At 43.0% G+C, this 21,949-nt stretch overlaps 1 protein-coding gene across 1 annotated transcript; it reads right to left on the bottom strand.

The window, feature by feature from the left end:
• Positions 1–969: 969 nt before the first annotated feature.
• LOC147436366 (uncharacterized) lies at positions 970–13,429 on the bottom strand. Its single transcript, XM_086489284.1, has 3 exons — positions 13,245–13,429; positions 1,335–1,491; positions 970–1,238 (listed from the first exon to the last, which is right to left on the bottom strand). The coding sequence occupies exons 1-3, from the start codon at positions 13,245–13,247 to the stop codon at positions 1,192–1,194; spliced, it is 207 nt and encodes a 68-aa protein (XP_086345410.1). The 5' UTR covers positions 13,248–13,429; the 3' UTR covers positions 970–1,191.
• Positions 13,430–21,949: the final 8,520 nt, after the last annotated feature.

The following is a 21,949-nucleotide window of genomic DNA, read 5'->3' as shown; positions in this document are numbered from 1 at the left end:
TTAAGAATCTTTCTCCATACAATAAAAGGTTCTATCTAACATGTTCCACTAATAATTTCCTTCATTGATTGTCGAGAAAGAGTTGTCTGAGTGCTCATGTACTGGCATCAAACTATCCAGCGTGGTAGGCTGTGAAGAGCAATGCAAAGATGCTCTTCACAGAATAGTCACATGGAGAAATCCATCCAAAAAGTCGTAAAAAATGAGAGGACACTTGAAATTGGTGCCACAAACCCTCCGCTGCAATTTAGAGGCCTTCTCATGCTAAAGCCATGCAAGATTGTGAATGAAATTGGAACATCCATGCTACAATCTCTACCGCTGGCACCCACGCATCGAGGTTTTGCACAGGTATCTTACATCTGATGCCCATGCCTACTGCATTCAAAACCCTCAGCAAAACATCCACCATACTCTCCAAAAATTTCACATTAAAGCTGGACTTCAAGAGCAACGTGCACACAGGAAAATATTCACCATAAATAAGAAACAGTATCCCTACAGACACATCTGCATTTCCACCGTCTGGGCCACACGCATTTCTTGCTGTAAATATTTCACACGTGTCAAGCTTCTTCTTTGCAAGTACTGACACGTATATTCGAACAAAGCACACATTTAAACACCGCATTCACCTCCAACAACTTTTGAGCATTCAGATCCTCTGCCATTCAACAAGTACCTTCAACCTTATGCACAATCACAATTCCATCATCCTGTTTAAGTAAACAAGTAACCCTAAAAGGTTGCCATATCTATAGAATACACAACTGCCATCTAAACAGATGAGGCTGATAATGTTTCATACAACAGTCTTAATGGTTAATCAAGCTGTTTACCCCACCTTGCCATTTCAAGACATAGATGCAGCAGAGGTGAAGCTTAAAAGCAGACCATCACTCGTTTAATAGATTCTCACCACCTACCACGAAGACAAAAAAAAATTCCTGCCAACAATAACACAAGACATCGAAGCAGTATAACAGAATTCTAAAATAAAAGAGGCGTCACCCCAAAGTCAGATACATATGTAAGTTCATTACACTGACTTCCAACAAGACATTCCATACTTTCACTTGTTAAAGGGCTCGACCAACTCAAAAACATGGTACATACACTCTACAACCATTTTCATAGCTAACCCAAGTACCTTTCTCTTATCCACTAGGCTAGATTTCTTTTTAGAGCAGCTTATGCGACCCCTCCACTTGTTGCCGTCCTTATTATCTGCAATAAGGCTGCAACCACATGGAGCAACATAGTCAAAATCTGAATAAACCTGAGCTGAACAAAAGCACAAATGCCTCGTGTTGAATAGAAAGGACACAGCTTACCTGAGCCAATCACCACAAACACAAAAAAGCCCAAGACAATAGGCCCCACGGGATAGTCATTGCCTCGCTTGATGCTTGTCTCAGGCACAGCACCCCTCTTGTGTATATTCTTCTGGAACTTGGCACTTTTCCGTTCTGCCAAGCGCTTAGAGGTAGTCTGGCACACAATAGTCATAACAAATTTCAATCAAACATTAACGTACATGGGCATGACACATTTATGTATCTCCTTCTCTCCATTTTCCACACGACGGTGGAACACATAATAGAAAAAACAGCCAAAAAAAAACAAACAGCTAAACATAAAACAGAACAACAAAGACATAAAACAGCTAAACATAAAACAGAACAACAAAGACATACCAAAAAATCCCTACCTCAAAATAACAAGAAAACGGAAGGAAAGAAATCACACAAGCAAGGGGTCTGTAATAGAGACATAGACAGCCCCAGGGAATCGCAGATGCAGGCGAGGTTGAGGACATAGCCACCCTCGGGTTGAAGTGATTGTTTTCTTTTTTTTTGGTGGGGTGTGGGTGGGGTGGGGTGGGGTGGGGTGGGGATGGGGGTTTGGGAGGGCGGGGGGGGGGGGGGGGGGGGGGGGGGGGGGGGGGGGGGGGGTTTCCTGAAACAACTGCCAAGAATCACTTCACTACCAACTTCAAGTCTGTAAGAATAATCCTTCAAGGTACTATTTTATAGACCCTTATCTTGCTTTTAATAATCAAAAGCTCATAGTTTAGATTCTCAAAGAAGCCCAATTAGTCAACTGCTTTTTACCCTGCACAGAATCTGCCACATCATCCACTGTCGAACTATTTCCACCCCAAGACGCTACGCACATTCCACCACAAATCACAAGCAACTCCACCTTGCTTTTGGTCTGCTTTTTCAGTGCTAATCCATGTTGACTCTCTCCTCTCTCTCTCTCTCCGAGACCAAAGCAATGCCACATCTTCGTATTGTAACAGTGTCTAGATTCTCAAAGAAATTCAAATAATCAACTACTATTTACCCTGCAGGGAATCTTCCACGTCATCCACTGTCCAACTATTTCCACCGCAAGATGTTGCCCACATTCCGCCACATCTCACAGACACCTCCAACTTGCTTTTGGTCTGCTTTTCTAGTGCTAGTCCATGTCGGCTCTCCTCTCTTCGGGACCATTGCAATGCCACATCATTATATTATGACAATGTATATGTGTGTAATAGTCTCAGATGACTTCGATGTGTTCAACGATGTGCATGTGCGCACATGCATGTAAGCAGGGGGCTGGGAGTGGAAACTGAAGGCAAGGATAAACGTTTTTGCTCCTGCACAGGGCAGTAACTCAACCATAGCAAATTGGAGTATAGCCCCCGTGATACTTTAATCAACCATAAGGTGAAGGACCACTAAGAATAGACAATCATAAGAGGAATCGCAATGAATACGGGCCACCTGGGTCCCAAATACCTTCCAAACGAGAGATCCAAATTTTGTTGATAGAAGCCTCAAACATCGTACTGCCGATCTCTATGTGCAAAAAACATTGCTAACTAGGCACCCGTGAAAGTGGCCTAAATAGGCATAATCTAGCCATGGCTAGCATGATTTAACTGCCTCATGCTGGCAAGCACAACCATAAACCTGTCAAAGTCAACGATGCGGAAGCGTAGAGACCAAGGAGAGAGAGCACGAGAGAGAGAGAGAGAGAGAGAGAGAGTCTCTCCTAAACCAATCAACCTTGGCAATGAATAACTGAATGTATATACAATGGAGCCAGGGGGGTCACATATATACCCACTGTCACAAAGACGGGCACCACGTGCCAATAGAAAAGAACAAACTGAACAGACTTTTAGCACTTCAATAACAACTAAACTGAAAGAGAGAGACGACACGCGACACGGAGTGGTAGAATTCCACCCCAGAGAGTATTGGTCACAAACCTTGGCGCCCCTTTCGGCATTTCTTTATATTGCATCAACATAGTACAAGCCGGTACTCCAAACTCAGCACCTTCTCCAGGAAGCATGCCAGAGAATGAGCCCTAAACCTCATATTTAAAGGCCCTAGGCCCCAAAAGCAGTTTATAGTAAAAAGCCTTCAAACTCAAAAGCTTCTGTCCAAAAAGCAAAGCCAAAAGCTGCCAGTGTAATTTATGGAAATCCGTAAAGCTTGTCACGTCATCAACCAACGCAAAACGCGAAAATCCATACAACCTGTCACGTCATCATGCCAACGCAATTTTTCAAAAATCTACCACGTCATCAATTTTTTAGTGTGTGCGGGTCCTGCTTTATTTTAATCCTTTATGTCACTTGGGGCCCCATCGGACGGGATCCCCATAAGTTGGGAGGACTTCTTCTGTTACTTGTTCTTCTTAGGGTTTAGGCCCCTCGGCCGACATCTGTAAGTTGGCTCCATTCTTTAGACTTTAACACGTCAGCAATTTGTTACATCTCTCCTTCTTGAAAGAGAGTAATCGTCCGCGATTACAACATATCTGCAAAACAACTCAAGTTACCTCAAAAATTTCCGAGGGACAATCAGTTTGCTCTTTTTGTTAAGGAGTTAGCTTCTCCTTTCGGCTCGTTTGATCAAGGAGTTAGCTTCTCCTTTCGTCCAGATCGGAACTCTTGATATTCCTGCGTAGTAAAATTAGCCATCAGACCCAGACCGTACCGATCTTCCACGGGTGTCTTGATGCACTAAAATTACATACCCAAGCAATCTCATCCAATTAAGAATATTCAGTAGTTGGCACATCACAATGCAACACAAATGCTTACATATTCATGTTACAAGACATAGAAACATAAAGCCGCCGATGAACACTCCCCCCGCAAATAACCATCCAGGTCCGAGCCATGAGCTGTTCAACGACTCCCTCATCACTCCTCCCCCAAATAACCTAAAAAGATCCGGGCCATGAGATATAGAGGCCTTTTACAACCAAACGTCCCCCAGACCGCAGCCTGTGTCGTTTGGAGGTGCTGAGAGTAACCACTGCTCACACTTCTTAATACTCTCCCCGTAAATAACCATGCAGGTCCGGGCCATGAGTAACAACAACAATACTCCCCCCATAAATAACCCCAAGGGTCTGAGCCATGAGTAAAAACGACACTTTTCAATCATTCAATACTCCCCCCGCATATAACCACAAGGGTCCGGGCCATGAGTATGAACAAGCATTCTCAAACATCATTTCTCACCCTCCACCCGAGAGTAAAATCACCAATCACTGAAACCAATAGTAAAATGAGAGTCAAACAATTCAAATCGGCACCAAGACAAGTTTAAAACAGATAGCATCCATTTCAAACAAATTCCAAACAGGATCACCAAACAAGTTCTCAAACAGGATCACCAAACAAACAGCTCCTTGTTGGATACACCTTGGATTTGCTACCCTCAACTTTGTAGCTTAGAAGAATGCCATCTTGAGCATTGGTTGCCTTTTTTAGAGAATTTGAACTTTAGACCACACTACATCCAAGAATCCACATTCGTGACCTGTGAACACATCACGTCCAAAATACTTCCAAGATAATGAACAGTGGAACACATCCTGTCCATAATCCGACCAACAATGGATTAATGCACTCGTCCATAGTGTTTTAGATACGTCTGATTGGTTTTCTACCAGATGCATGTGCCTTGAACTCCTACCCACGGGTTCAAACACCGATAGCTTGAACTCCAACACAAGGGTCCAAATGAAATATACGGAGTAGTTCTTGCCCCTCTTCGCAACCCACAAGCCTTCTCTGGCTGAAGCAGGTGGCGGCACTGATCTCCATGTGACTAGAAGGCGGGAGTCCGTGCCAAAGTAGTCACCACCACACCAACAACCTTTTTGTTGTCCTTCCCTGAGCCACTATCACTGCTTTCCTCAAGATGCTTGCTCTTACCTTTGTCCTTTGTAGAATCTTTGTCTTTGCCTCTGATCTGCAATCTTTAGCCAAATGACCATGCTTTCCACGATTCATATACTCGAGAGAAGTTGGAAGAGAAAGAAAAGCTTGACACATCATTGGGGACCAGAAGATGAGCCCGTCCCCCCATAAAGAGAATATCTTTATTACTAAGGGAAAATCTTTACAAACACAGGTCCGGGACAAAAACTCGTTCCTCTATTCTGTCTTTGTTCCTTTTTTGTTTCTGATTGAGAGTGTGAGAAAACTACTCTTTGACTACTGAGAGAATTTTCCCTCTGTTGTGAGATTTGAGGAAGCTCTCGTAAGCGAGAGTATCTTCCACAAAACTCCTCGAAAGCTCTCAAAAATGAGTCTACCTTCCGCTAGCTATGTCCCTTCATGCATAATCATTCCTGCAATAAACAGAAGGGAAAAACACGCAAAATGCACGTACACATGCTTGCTGTAATTTTCTGCACATAATCTGAAAATAGCACATTCCAATGCCGAAATAGAGACCTTTTTCGCGATGGAATCACACCAAACTTTGTGTACACGTAGTATAGGTAGAGAAGAATGAGATTCTATGAGTACTTTGCTGAAATTCACCCTAATAGAGGTGAGTAGGGGCTGAAAACACAGAATTTGCAGCAACTAGGCGTGAGAGAGAGAGTTTTTCGCTACTTTTCGCGATGAATCTTCTCCCGCAGCAGCCTATGTTCAAGAGAAACCTTGTTCTAGGTGATGGGAGCTCAAGGACTCCACATACACCACAAGGGCTGATCCCGGTCGGCGCAAATCGCGGGTCCTACCGTACAACTTGCCACGTCAACATACAAGTGCAAATTTCGGGCATGTCCGTATAGCCTGTTGTCACGTCAACATACAAGTGCAAATTCCGGGCATGTCCGTATAGCTTGTTGCCACGTCATTTGTCCCCTGTCCCCGGTAGTACTGCCACATCATCATTTTGTGATATAACCTCCTCTTGAAAGAATTGTAATTGCCCTCGATTACACTTGCAAAATCAGACATAAGACATGAACCAGTTCAGTAGACATTGACTCTAAGTATTGACGCACTAGATGACACAAATCCAACACTTGTACAAAGACGACAGTCACATCACATCACATTCAAGTCATATCACGTAGAATTCATTCTGATCTAGGATTCTTGGCAACGTATTTAGTAATTGCATCTAGATGGATCCCATCGATATCGAATTAACTAATCCTATAATGTCCATAGATTTCTCGAGACCGAAATGTTGCAGTCATTTCCTCAATCATTTCATTTGCACTTAAACACAGTCATGTGTGAGTAATCATTTCCGAGAATTCCGATCCATCAATCAGACAGTGAGTCCATATTGAACAAAGTATTTCAATCTAGCTATGTCGCAATCTCATCCCTCGAGAACTCTTGATGCGCTCGCGACAGTTCCATTCAATCATGCTTCGAATACATCATTATCTTATTCTTGATCCTGTTATCTTTCACAAATAGCAAGATCTTCCAGAAAACATTAGTTTCTTACATAAATCAAATCATCTTCGAAAAGTCATACTTTAAAATTATTCCTTCATTCACAAACCAAAATAATGCAAGTTCATCTGTAACTTTCTATCTGGTATTTGTCTTGGAACGAGTATCTCCTCGCCCAGTTCTAATTTCAATCTGTCAGTCATTCTTGTGCCTTTTTGGGGCTCCGTGCATATATTTAAAACACTTTCTCGTTTTGAAATATTTGTCTTCCTCTTCTTCTGTCAATCGAGGTCGTGCATCTTTCTGTCGTTTGCTCTGTTATGACTTGTTGAAGGTTATCTGATGGATAGTCAAGTTACCCGAATGCATGGCAAAGCCTTGCTTAGCATCACTCGAGGTTGAAGAGGATGTGAGCTATCCGAGCTCTCAAAAGATGAGGACGAGTTGGACAATCCTTCGAAGCATACTTGCTTCTTCTGTTTTCTTGCATTCGCAAAAGAGGATTTTTGGCCCAAATAGCTAGGGTAGTCAGTTCTCTTGTTGCGTTTCTTCAGTTGCTTCTTCTTTGACTCCAAAAATTGGTTGACTCGTCTTTTAACAACGTCCTCAAGTTCATCTTCAATAAACATCCGTGGGATAGGAGGTTTCTTGAGGGCTGACTTATTGGGGAATCGATGGCTTTCTACCAATGGGGATGCAGTGTGCTCAAAATTGGCACACTGGGGATCCTTTGCAAATTGTAGCATCTGCTTTGCACAATCATCAATCTGTTGTAGATGCTACATCTCCATCAATTGATACTCCGTAGGCCGAGGTGGCCCGTACTCTTGATCTGTTGATCCATTCGAATTTCCCGTGACACTTCCCATTCCAGAAGTGTCAGGAGGGTTTGTCTAATTCTTGCGGAATTCGTAGTTTGAATCCATGTGTGACGCGGTAAGAGGATCGGATTTCCCGGTAGAAGAGAAATCGGCCGCGCTCTGATACCAATGTTATAGACATGGACACCCCAAGTCAAGAATCTAACATGACACATGAGAGAATCACTTAAAATACTTCATAACTTTAAAAATTGAGTCGACACGCCCGAAGTTTAGTGCCTAAAGGTATTGGTCCCAAAATTTGGCGCCCCTTTCAATATTTACATTTATATTAATATTAATGCTGGAGCAAAGTACAACACCTCTCCTCTCAGACCTTGCGTCCAGATGCTCTGTAGAGTGAGGCCCCAAGGGTCTATTTATTCTTACAAGAGATGTCCCAAAAGCAATTATACTCAAAAGCAATTATACTCAAAAGCAATCAATCTAAAAAAGCATCTGTCTAAAATCTGCCCCTAAAAGCAATTAGCGCAATTTACAGAAATCCGTATTGTTTGCCTTGTGGCACCTGTTAGCGCAAATCGCGGGTTTTGCCGTATAGCTTGCCACGTCAGTATACCAACGCAAATTTGATCTTGTCCGTACAACGTGCCGCCACGTCATCTGTCTTGTGTCTCGGGCAATATTGCCACGTCATCATTTTATGACAGTAATCGAGGGCAACTACAATTCTTTCAAGAGCGTGGTATGCCACAAAGTGATGATGTGGTGGACAGATAAAAGGATTTGAGATGTTCCAACTTATGAGGTCCTGATGGGGCCCAGGTGTTACGTCGCCAGACATCAAGATGGGCGCTTGCACTTATGTCCGGCCAGTTTGAACATGGCCCTTTGGTTATGAAGCTCTATAAATAGGACTTAGTCTCATTTGAGAGACATCTTGTGTGATCACCACACTTGGACTCTTGACCTTTGGCAGCTCTGCCCGCACACCCGTACTGGTGTGGGCTTGGTGGTATGGGACACCGGCCCTTGTGTCAGAGGCTAGGGATGTAACAATGTCACTTTTTGTAAATAATCATCAGAATAAAACTAGTAGTTCTAGGGTCCTAGGTGTGCCCGAATGCGGCATAGAACACCTTAGGGAGACCCTAACAAAAATATACCTTGAAGCCCTAGTGATTGGGAAATCGGGCCTTCAATAAGGGGTAGACAATAGCGTCAGATTTCAGGCTCAAAAAATTACAGCGTCAGTGCGAGCACAGGAATGAAATGGGGTCCTTAGAACAGTGACCTTAAGGCCTAGAATTATTTTTAAAGGCCTTAGGATAAGTCAGTTAAATTATTTGTGCAAGGCCAAATGGCCGGACAAGTGCGAACAGGTAATGCCATAGCAGTGCCGGTACGGCATTGTGCTAACGTTTTCATAAATAACGTTCATGTGTACAATTGTGAGTTAAATAACACATTTCATTAATAGCTTAGGAACTTCTAAAGTTAAAAGTCGAAGGTTTTTAAGTTATTAAGTGTGCCACTTGGCACACTTACCCATGCAAAGTGACTCTCACTCTCACTCTCACCCTCCCTCATCCTCTAGCACCTCCTCTTCTTGCAAGCTATAAGAGAGCATCCCCTTTCTCACTAGAGAGGTTGGTAGTGCACCTATCCCCCCAATTGTTAGCGTGCTCTATGCACTGGTGCCACGTGGCCAACAGAACGAATTTTCGCAAATTGCGCTAATTGCTTTTGGGATTGACTGCTTTTGAGTTTAATTGCTTTTGAGGCTCTGCTTTTGGGGCATCCCTTGTAAGAATAAATAGACTCTTGGAGCCTCACTCTACAGAGCATCTGGACACAAAGTCTGAGAGCAAAGGTCCCACAGGTGTTGTACTTTGCTGAAGCATTAATATTGATATAAAAAATAAATACCGAAAGGGACGCCAGATTTTGGGGCCAATACCTCTGGGCACGGAACTACACCGGGCCTTGTCGACTCAAATTTTAAAGTCGTGAAGTATTTTAAGTGATTCTCTCGTGTATCGTCTCAGAGTCTAGACTTGGGGTGTCCAAGTCTGTAACAATTACGCCTGCAAAACGAAACATAAGCTCTGATACCCTTGTAACAAACTTGGACACCCCAAGTAGAGAATTTGATGCAACACACGTGAGAGAAACTGAAAGTAAATCACAAATCAGAAAGTCAAAAAGGCCCGGAATAGTTCCGTGTCCATAGATATTGGCCCCAAAGTTTGGCACCCCTTTCGATAATTCTTTTTATGTTAATCTTGGCCAAGTACAACGTCTCAGGGTGCTCTCTTTTCTCAGCGTCCCAAGCCAATTTGAGAGAGAAATGAGGCCTTGGCAATCTTTATAAAGGGTCTTAGGCCAAAAAGCAATACATGAAAAGCTTCAAGTTCCAAAAGCATATGGGGTCTTTCAAACTAGCGCTGAGAGTGGCCAACGTAAAATACATCGCAAAACGCAGGCATCTGTACAACCTACCATGTCAGCAAACAACGTGACTTGCTTGCCACATCAACCTCCTCAATGTCCCTTTGGGTCCTTGCTTTATTTTTAACTTTCTTTGTGTCCCCTAGCCCCACCGGACAAGACCTCATAAGTTGAAACAACTTAGATCCTTTTATCTATCAGTTTCATCCAGATGGATATGCCGCGTCATCACTTTGTGACACCCCACCTTTTTCAGAAATCTGAATTTTGCCTCAAGTTATCAACGCGGCTTCCTCCTCACAATGAGAATAGAGCTGAGATCATCAAATTTCAACTTTGCCTTCGTGATTTGTAGCCGAATTGTTCTAGACACCGTTTCACACACCTCATGCAACTTCGTGAGAACCAAAGGAGCTAACCAAGTACTCGTCATTGCACTTTTCATAGCCGATAGATATCATAAATAACTTTAGCCTTCATAAGAAATGATTGCATGGAACTTCCTTGTGGAAACTAGATGGCAAATAACTATCCAAGAAGGGTGACTAATTGCATAATAGAATCCCAATTAAACATTCCAACGAGCTTGAACCACATATCGTGGGCTAGACTTCAAAATTTGACAATTTCCAAGCCGATCCACTCGTCTGCTACTCGCAAGTGGCTCTGCAAAATCTGATGTTCCTCTCTTAAGCTCTAAACTGCACTTCTCCCGTAGCCACAACAAAGTCGTCGCACCCCTCTGAGATCCTCGCAATGCCCTTTGCAAACTTCACACATCCCTTTCAAAGCCAATCAAGTTCTCTTGGATCCCCTTCTCTAAGCTCCACCTCTAAGCAATTGAAGATGCCTTTCTAGGTTAAATCTGGAAGAGAGGGAAAATAGGGTGTTGGCAATGCGGGGATTCAAAACGCAATGGTCAGGAGTGGGGGGAGCTCGTTGCCGTCCCCAAGGGGCATTGCCGACAAGCGCGTTTTAAAACACTGCCGTGGGGAAGAGCAACGGCGCCGCCACCAAGTGGCCGTCATCGTCGTCGGCGTTTTAAAACACTGGAGGGAGAGGGGATCTTCGGTGCCGTCAAGAGCAAAGGCAAGAGCATTTTAAAAACACTCAAGGATAGTGGCCTACTGTCGCAAAGGCCCTGTCGTCGACAATTGAGGATGACGGCGTATCGAGGCACCCATTGCAGCACAGAGGGGGTGAGGTCTTCACGGTGCCGTTAGCCTACCAAAACGTTGGCGTTGTAAAGCACCGTCCACAGAGCTATACACCAGCAAGAGGTCGCCGTCAAGGTAGTGTTTTGGAACGCCGATTGAAAAGGGTTGGGAGGAAAAGGTGCCAGTGACAAAGGGAGTCTTCTTCTTAACTTACTCCTCCTTCGCAAAGAACTCTTCAAGCACAAAGCTCCACCAAGGCCTCTAATACCATGTCAAAGTCGACGATGCGTAAGCGTAGAGGCCAAGGAGAGTGAGCACGAGAGAGAGAAAGAGAGAGAGAGAGAGAGAGACTCATAAACCAATCAATTTTGGCAATGAATAACTAAATGCGTATACAATGGGGGCAAGGGGGTCACATATATACCACCTCAGTAAAGTGTCCTACCCAGACTTTGACAAATAAGTAAAATAAATACCTAAAAGCCAAAATAAATAATAGAATCGCTTTGGGCAGTTTACTTGAGATGCCAAAACTCTTAACAAAACCCTCACTCCCTTGACCAATCTTTGAGAGATACCGAGGCGCCGACATAGCTTCATCCAAGAGGTGATAAATTGAAATTGAAGACTTTCAGGGTGCTTTCTTTAAGTCCATCCAGAATCCCATGAGTAATATGCAAAGTTACCCTATGCAAGTTCTTGAATCCTCGCCTCAAACAAAAAGTGCCAACATACTAGGATACAATGACTTCCTCTACAAGAAGGTGATGCAAACCTTTTTCCTTTCCATTCCTCCGAACTGCTCTTTTCTCAAAGAGTTCAGGAGAGTAAGGATACCTCCGAGTCTTCTCACAATGCTAAATAAAAACTCTACTACCAGCTTTGTCCTACACTATGAGATGTAAATTATTCGAAGAAAATTATATCTTCCAACTCACAACTCATGAACATTTCAGAATTTTCAACACCCATACGAAGCACTTCAGTGAAACATTTTGTGTTAAGATATATGGCCTTTTGTCCATAAGTGCATATGGTTGAAGATATCAATTTTCAAATTTTCAAACTACTCTACCCTTTCAAAAGGATTGAGTATAGAGGAAGTTCTATCTATTTGCAGCTAGATAGATACCGTGCGATTTCAAACAAAGCCTCTACAGTGACATTTGAAAATTTCACCAAACCCATTTCAAAATTCTAGCCACATAAAGATTTGACAGCATATCGCATCAGCATATTATAAACTTGGCAGAAAATATAACAACTAGCACATAGCTACACAAAAAAACAAGATATTAGCCCAAGGTTTGGCTATTGTTAGGCTCCCACTTGTCATCTGCACAAACAAGTTCATAGAGAGAAAATCTAAGACCTTAAGGATGCTGACAACTCCATAAAGAGATAAGAATCAGATAGAAATTCAAGCACATAATATCATCAACCCACACACACTCCTAGCCTCTCCTTAGACCTATCTCCCTTGCAAAAAGCCATGACTTCCACCATGTCTACCTCAAAATGGAACTTGTAGGTCAAAACTTTGACAATTAACATTTGTAAATTTCAATGCAAACTCTGAAGGTTTCAAATTAAGAGAGATTATAACCACCAAAAAAGAACATTGACAGAATAAAAACAAAGCAAGGATAGCATGTAAACGAACAATAAAAATGACAAGAAATCATGTAAGCTACTGTACACACAAGAATGGTGTAGGATCAACAGTTACGCCATAGAAAAAGGTAACCTTCAGGGATGACAGCTCTTGAAGTGATCCCAAGAAGGAAAAAGCACAGAAAATCGTCAAACAGTTCCCAGGCCTAAAGTACCCAGAGCCCAGCTTAAAGATAACAGATTTATAGCCATGTGTGAGTGAGTGAGTGAGTGAGTGTGTGTGTGTGTGTGTGTGTGTGTGTGTGTGTGTGTGTGTGTGTGTGTGTGTGTGAGAGAGAGAGAGAGAGAGAGAGAACTGGCATGTGCAAAACAACACCTGCTCTCTCTCTCTCTCTCTCTCTCTCTCTCTCTCTCTCTCTCTCAGATCTGAAGCCGAAAACACCCAGGATTAAGAGATCTGCAGGGAAGTACCATATTTGACGACCACGACGAAGAAGTTGGCACGGTGCAGGATGCAGGATCCGCTCGAAATCTGTGTGCTTATGCAATGTGAGGAAGGATCTGCTCTTTATATATCACCTGTCGTCCGACGTGTCAGATTGTTCGCGCAAAAATTCTTGTGCAATGTGTGGGGTAAAGGGGCCAATAGCGGGCCACCTAAGGAAGGCGAAGAATTGCACTCAGTGTACAGAACAGTTTTCAGCTTGGGAGGGCGCGATCAAAAGCTCAACACAAGGGCTATCTAGGATATTAAGGCCAACTTGAATGGTGCGACACAGAAGCGGTACGACACAGTTCGAACTTTCAAGTGTAACAAAAACGACCATGGAAAGGGAGACGCCGCGGGGTGTATATAGTGCATTGTGGCCAACAAGGCTCGATCTTGATATCGGACAATCAGGATTGCATCCAACTCTCGGCTAACCAGTACACCATCCGTTAGCTTGTGTTCTTCTTCTGGAGAAAACTTGTACAAGTAAGGGGCCTGCCGCGTTTTTGGACTGGAACCCAGCACGCTATTGGCCCCTTTACCCTAATTTCTTCAAATGCAAAAATCCTTTTGGGAAAGTTTTTGGCCTGCTGCTTTTGGGCTTACATCTAAGGCCGGGTTCACAGTGGGCGGCGGAAGACGCTGAATTTCCTTGCTAGCCAATCAGCAAGCAAACCTTTTTATGCCCCGTTCACATAGGGCAGTGGAAGACGCTGACGGGGCAGCCACGTCAAGGCAGAGAAACGCTTTTTCTCTTCCACCCTGCCCTATTTCTCTTCCGACCCCCCCCCCCCCTCGCCTGTGAGCACTTCCACCCTGACAAGGGTCCCCTGCAACCTATGAGAAATCGCCATGCAGCTACCGCCTTGTGTGAATAGTAGGGCGGCGGAAGACCTACGCTGTGCTCTTTTCCGCCTCGAAGTGATGAGCAGCCCATTTTCTTCCACCCTTCCGGTCTAAACACACCCTAAACTAACATAATATGGCGGAAGAGGTAGCCCTTTACACGTGTCGAAATCTTTGAGTTGAAGGCTAAACTTCAAAACTGAGAGAAGTCCCTATGCACGGGATAGAGAGAGAGAGAGAGAGAGAGAGAGGTCGTCGAAGGTGGACGGCCGTTCTAGTCTGATCTAATACATTTCTTAGGTCTTGGGGATAGGTGTCACCAAGTCCATCCCTCCCCCTCAAAGCGCTCTCTCTCCTCTATCTCCATTAGTTGCATAGAGCTCTCTCTCCCTCGGGACTATTCGACACGGGATCTTCAATGAAGTATAAGCGGTGGGATCTACAGCGCTAAAGTGAAGCACATTTCCCACAAAACTCGTCTTGTTTACTTTTTTTGTCCATGTTTACTTTTGCCCTTTTCCGACATCAGGGGTTTCACCTTGGGGGCAAGCAACCCCACACGGGTGCGTGGTTAGGACGTTGGACTGCCAAACACGAGGTCCCGAGTTCGAGTCGTCGACGTGGGGGCTTCGCGAGTCAATGTGTTGACCCTTTTCTCCGTCATTCTTCCTTCTTGACATTCTCGCAACGAGTCCACCATCGTTGACCCCACCGCCTTGGGGTCATTAAGACCCCGTGTTAGATAGTGTTGAGGCTCTCTCTCTCTCTCTCTCTCTCTCTCTCTCTCTCTCTCTCTCTCTCTCTCTCTCTCTCTCTCTCTCTCTCTCTCCACAAAGATTCTCGTGGGCTACCAAGGAATTTCGGAGGGGGTAGTTGAAGCTTGGCATTGTTGGTCATTTGCGAGAGCAATCTACAGAACACAAAGCGAGTGTAATCGATAGTGCTTCAAGGAGGGGGGGGGGGGGGGGGGGGGGGGGCTTTGTGTTAATTTCGTGCTTCTATGCGTTGCGGCTTCGGCACGGAGTTGTCAAGGGAGGAACATAGCAAATTGCTTGAAGGGCAGGTTTGCGTGAGAGTGCGTACGAGCTACCCAAGCCTAGTGCTAATTGCATTTGGCTGTGCTACGACTTCAGCACAGAGTCATCGAGAGAGCAATGGAGCAGATGAGTAGTCTCTCTCTCTCTCTCTCTCTCTCTCTCTCTCTCTAAGCTAGGCAATGAGCAGGCGTTGAGTGTCGTTCTCTCTCTCTCTCTCTCTCTCTCTCTCTCTCTCTCTCTCTCTCTCTCTCTCTCTCTCTCTCTCTCTCTCTCACACACACACACACACACACACACACACACACACGTACAGCTAGGAGGCTCAAAAGTTCGAAAATGAAAAAACCCTTAAATTAAACCTGGTTATCATTCACTATGGCCTGCATAAGGCTATTGAGAGGAATAATAAGAAGCTTCTTTGAGAGAGAGAAAACAACAAAGTAACAAAGTGACGTTAATATTTGAAAACATTTGTTATCATATTATATTTTTTGAAAATAAGTATAGCAATGAACTATTTAGATTACAATATATTCCAAAAGCATAAAAAATAATTACTAAAAAATACTTTGGTAACAAATTGAGACAAGGTGATGAGGCACAAAGACCTGCTAAGTTAAGGGGGAATGAGATTTATAGAGATTAAGTTTAGATGAGTGCTAAAACTCAAACTCTTGCTTTTGAGGGGTTTGCGAGGGGTCTCGTTTGATTTTCCCTACAGCCTACGAGGCTCACGCGAGTAGGGATGCTCCTGGTGGCGTGCGATAGGGCAGGTTGGGCAACTGGTGTATGCAGATCTACTACACGATAGGGAAATGGCAAGGCTAGATGGGTTGGGTGTGCTCCGGGAGGGGGGTCTTGTAGCTCTGCCTACCTCCGTGGCGGATCTTCTACCTCCTCCGTCTATTTTTGCTTGCACTAGAGAGACACCTGCGACCCCTCTTTTGGGGGGATAGTTGGTGTCCGATACATCTGCCCCCTGGACTGGCTAGGCAGATTTTCCCTACAGCCTACGAGGCGCACGCGAGCAGGGATGCTCCTGGTGGCGTGTGATAGGGCGGGTTGGGCAGTTGGTGTATGCAAATTTACTACGCGACGGGGAAATGGCAAGGCTAGATGGGTTGGGTGTGCTTCGAGACGGGGGGCCTGCAGCTCTGCCTGCCTCCGTGGCGAATCTTCTACCTCCCCCTTCTATTTTTGCTTGCACTGGAGAGGACACCCTCCGACCCCTCTTTTGGGGGGATAGGTGGTGTCCGGTACATCTGCCCTTGGATTGGCTAGGCGGGTGTCTCCGATGGCAGCCTGGTGGCCTGCTGGTGGCATCACCGTTTAGGGAGGAAGGGGCAAGACTCCCCTCAAAAGCCTGAGGTTTGAGGAGCATGACCCTTCGTCTCTACCGACCATTGAGAGAACAGCATGTTTTCCATCATCTATACCGACCATTGACAGAACATGTATGTTTTCCATTGTCTCTACTGGTGATTCACAATATGCATTCGGTTCTTAATGAAGTTAGTGTAGACTCTTCTTATGTGCACTCAGTAAAAGACATGCCATGCTTGATGAGAGGAAGCGAGGTGCATGTCGTGACCTTCAAAATTTTGTAGGTTTGATTACACTAACCCTAGGTTTTCTCGAGCATTGTTGACTCACAATACGCATTCGGTGCATGATGAAGTCACTGAGTAAACTCTTCTTATTGGGGGGCTCACTGTCGAGTAGACTCGCCAATTGGACTAGAGAAGTATTCGAAATTCCCCTAGCATTTGTAGGTTTTCTCACCTTAAAAGAAAAAACCTCCAAAAACTTGTTGGGGGGATTACACTAAACCTAATTTTTTTTTAGCACTGTTGACTCACAATATGCATTTGGATCTTGATGAAGTTAGTCTGTAGATTCTTCCTATTTGCATCCAATAAAACGCATGCCATGCTTGATGAGAGGGAGGGAGATGCAGGCCGTGACCTTCAAAAATTCATAGGTGGGATTACACTAACCCTAAGGATTTTTCGAGCACCGGTGACTCACAATATACATTAAATGCTTGATCAAGTCAATGTGAACTCTTTTTATTGGGTCACCCACTACTGAGTAGACTGGATTGGAGGACAGAAGTATTCGAAAAAGAAAAGAATCAGCAAATCATCCACATAAAAAACTACAATGAGAAGTACATCACCCTCATACTTTACATACAATGTGCTTTCTGTTGGACTATTACAAAAGCCTCATTTGACCAAATGAGTGTCAGCCTTCTCAATACCAAGCACGAGGAGATTGCTTCAATCCATACAAAGCTTTGTTAAATTTGCACACTTTATCCTCTTGTCCTTTCTTGACAAAACCGTGAGGCTCTGTTACATAAACTTCCTCAAATATGCCACCATTCAAGAAAACAATGTTTGATTGATGTACATGCCAACCAAAATGATCTGCCAATGCACATAGAAAATGCACAGTAGTCATACAACAAGTGGGATCAAAAGTCTCTTCATAATCTATGCCGTTTTGTTGCTCATAACCCTTTGCAACAAGTTGAGCCTTATAGCGATCAATCTCACCATCCGGCTTGCATTTCAACTTGTAAACCCACCTCGTACCAATGGCCTTTTTTCCATAAGGCAAATCACATAAAGTCCATGTGTCATTTTCTATAAGTGCATCATATTTTGATTGCATGGTAGCCATCCAATTTTCTGAATTTTGTGGTTCATCAAAAGACAGAGGTTCCTCAACGTCATGTAAGCTAGACATAGCCAAAGCATAACAATCTGATGCATAAGATGCATGGTGAGAATCTGAACAAGTACGACTGGACAAAGGTGCGTCCAATTTACTATCACACAATGTATGCACCATCCAGTTTGGCATACCTCTAGCGTGCTCATTTTCAGCCCTTTCCTCATCAAGTACATCATGTACATTTGCATCAGTAATAGGCTGATCTGTAACATTTTCAGAAACCTCCATAGGCTGTACATTTGCCTCATTAAAATTTGCATTCGAACTTCTACCACTGAAAAGAGGCAACAAAGTGTCATAAATGTCTTTTGAGCTTACATTATTGTCTCTAGTACATGACAGCAAGAGCTCAATAGAGTCTTCCACAAACACAACATCTCGTGAGACCAAGATACACTTTGTTTGCAGATGATACAACTTGTAGCCTTTGCTTTCAGCACTATAACCGACAAAAATACATTTGACAGCCTTATCATCCAATTTTCTGCGCTATGTTTGTGGCACCAAAGCATATGCCAAATAGCAAACACAGCAAACTGACAAAATTCAGATGTCCAAAACGTGCTTGCCAAAATTTGCATCTGAAATAGCCTTTCAGTCCACAACTACATTTGCAAAGTTCTACCCACACTTGTCATAAAAAGTGAGCTTATGCAGCCCACGACATAAAATTCCATATGCAACAATTTCATCACCAAAACTGAGATCATGTTCTGTACATTTGTCATCCAAAAAAATTGACTACAAGTCCAAGTCTAGCAAGGGCAGATACAGTCAAAAGATTCTTCTTGATCCCAGGTACATACAATGCATCAACAAGTGTGAAAGAACTGCCATTTGCAGCAGTAATAAGCACACTCTTTCTAACTCTCTGATTTGGATAAGAGGCATTGTTGGATTCCCATGAGGGAGAGACTCAAGAGAGGTGAACACATCACGATGTGAGGTAATGTGCTTTGTAGTATCAATGTCAAAATACCACGCATGTGAATATGCAACAACAATTGACATGCATGCATCATGGACAACATGATTATAGGTACACTCTACACTAAAATCCCATTTTGCATCAACATCAGCATCACAGTCTCCTTTCGCAGAAGTCTTAACAATAGTTGTATTTGTAGTGGAACCAACATTAGTAGTGGAATCAGCCTCTTTCTTATTAGCCTCTTTGGCCTTTAACTTAGGACACTTCTTGATCAAATGATCATTAGGTTTACAATAGTGGCAACACATTTTCTTTTTTCCCTTTTCACCAACATTCTCAGACGAATTGCTTCCAACAGCAGAAGCATTAGGAACATGTGATTTACCACTCACAGAAGAACCATGAGAAGTGGATACATTATTATTAGCACCTTTTCTTTGAGCAGCAATAAAGGCATGTTCAACTGCATGTTGTCTAGTCCTTTTTTTTTTTGGAAAGTGACTTTTGCAACAGCAATGTGCATAATGCATCAAAATTGACAACTTTAGGATTTCCTTGGGTCATAAGTCTCCAAGTACTAGCAAAAGTCTGGTAAGAATCTGGCAAGGCATCAAGAGCAATCTGCACAAGGAAACTGTTTGAAATGACTTCACCTGCAAAAACAAGTTGCTCATTGATATCCTTGATACCAGCAAGGAATGTGTCCATATCATCTTCCTCATGCATAATCTTTGACTCCAACTCTTTACGCAACAACGAAATTTTTGCCTCATTGTGACTTGCATAAAGACCAGCTAGAATATCCCAAACCTATTTTGCTGAACAAATGTGGGGAGTAATATTGCGCTTTATAGAAAATGCAATCAATGCATGAGCTTGCACATCTTTTACATCCCAACGAGCTTGCTCAGTTGTAGGCAAAACGGCTCTAGCAACACAATCCTTGCAGCGAGACCTGCAACATCCTCAACATCGCCTACATCCTCAGAACCAGGACGTACATCAATGCCCTACACAATATTCCAGACACCCTTTGACACAAGAACATGTTGCATCATGTAAGTCCACAAAGGTAATTGTCCCCATCCAATCTTTCCTCAACAACAAACATCTTGAACACATCTGTGTTGTTGTCAACAATGGTGAATGCCAACACCTAAATGTGAAAAATGTCTGAAAATAGGAGAAACAAAGCGGGAACAACACGTGCTATACAACACAAACTATAGAAGACTGTAAGGGACCTGTTATGTAGAAAACCACACTGACAAGATTTTTGCACAAATGACAAAATAGCATGCGTAGTACCGCCCAAAATTTTTGTCGACCTGTAAATTTGTATCCATAGCACCCTCCATCGGATTGGTCAAGCCCTGAAAATATACATCATGTATCATAGAGCTAGGCATCGTCTCCTCTTGTAGCTCATGATGAGTAAGCATATAATGAGAAAATTCCTCAATATCCTGATCTTGTGGACATTCTTCTTGCACCCCTCTGAATGGGCACATGCATTAGAAAGGTATTTTGTGCTATTACGATTACCTCCTTCATATCTAGCCAAGAAACCATTAATTATGGTATCTTCTTCTTTTTCTATGATAATGGAACGTGCAAACATATTGTTAGTTCAAACATAGACTCAATTGCATTCTCATACACATCCTGTGTTGGCTCCACAATCTCTAGCATTTCATCAGTTGTTGTGCTTATAATAACTTTATCTATGCAATCACCTTCAGTAACCCTATTGACATGGTTGACTTCACATGATTCCATGCTGCTAAAGATTCCATTAACATACTGTAAAGGCTCTTCTTCTTCAAGATCTCCTTGAGAACAACCCATGCCAAGGTCAGTAGCTTGCGGAATGCTTGCTACACAATCTATGTCTTCACTAGAACCACTATTGGAGATAACTTCCATGTGAGCAATCTTCGAAATTTTTCATCAATTTCTATTTCAACAGTAAATTCATTGTTTGCCTTTGCTAGGTTGCTCAAACTATGGTCCTCTAAAACTAAATCTACTACTTCCAAAGTTGCATTTGCTTTGGCTTTACTTCTTGCAAAAATGTGCTCCCAAAATTCATGATGACTAAGGAATTGCATCTGGATCCCTTCACCTTTACTGAATATACTCTGGCTTTGTTCAATAATCTGCTTCATTTCCAATTCCATAATCCTTGAGATTTCATGAACACTTCATTTGCAAAATAGTCCCACTATGTGGGATACGTTTCTACCAGCTCTCAAACCTGATCTCTAAACTCGGAGCTTATGGTATAATCGACTTGACCACTAGCAATCACCTAGCTGATAAACAACGATGGGTTAGATCATTAGCTCTAGCAATGATGTCACCTTAGAACCACTATTTTGCTCCCAATCATACCGCAATATTGGAGTCTTCTTGACACATGCCCAAGCCCTCATAGCCGCATGCGCTCAATCTCCTCAATGAATGGAGATTGGCTTTGGCATCAAATAATGGAAACTATTCATCTGTTGTCGAGCTCACCTTCTTGTACCCAAAGTATTTAGGTACATCCAATTCCAAGGAGATCATCCCAGATACCTTACCTTGTATCTTTCACAACCTGCTTGCTTTACCGTTGTCAAGATATAGCAAAATAGGGCATAAGGTTATCAATATATATCAACATAATATTTATATAGACTTAGAAAGTACTATGGCTAGAATGAGAGCTTAAGAAAGATGAAGCTGCTTGATTGACATGGGACTTCAGAGAAAAATAACTTGAAGGTTATGATGACACTTTTATTAAGCTTAAGCATAAGATAGTGAGAAATGATTTAGATTGAGAGCTTGATAGGGATAGAGAATGATCTATGATGAGCTCGAGGATACGATTTAAGATCACAAAAATAACAGAGCTTTCAAACTATAGCTTGAGGACGAGAGAGAAGTTAAGAAGCTTGAGAATGACAAGATATCAAGCATGAATAGGAGAGAGAGATTAAAACTATCTATCATTAATCAAGACCAAACCATGGACTTAATGGAGATTATATGCCTTCTTCTATGGAGATGGTGCCCTCTTCTTGGTGATTATCCCTTAACTCCCTCTCTCCAAAGTTTTCTTTGAATGCAATTTATGGGTCTTCTC

Source organism: Adiantum capillus-veneris, chromosome 18, assembly GCF_014529385.1.
Source record: "Adiantum capillus-veneris isolate H3 chromosome 18, ASM1452938v2, whole genome shotgun sequence".
Classification (NCBI taxonomy): domain Eukaryota; kingdom Viridiplantae; phylum Streptophyta; class Polypodiopsida; order Polypodiales; family Pteridaceae; genus Adiantum; species Adiantum capillus-veneris.
This window is presented reverse-complemented; position numbering and strand designations above follow the sequence as displayed.

Bases quoted from the DNA above. Each gene is read 5' to 3' on its own strand.
- LOC147436366 (XM_086489284.1), bottom strand. The intron at 1,239-1,334 runs GTAAGCTGTGTC...ATGTGGTTGCAG, and splicing joins GTTTGTGGTGATTGGCTCAG to CCTTATTGCAGATAATAAGG.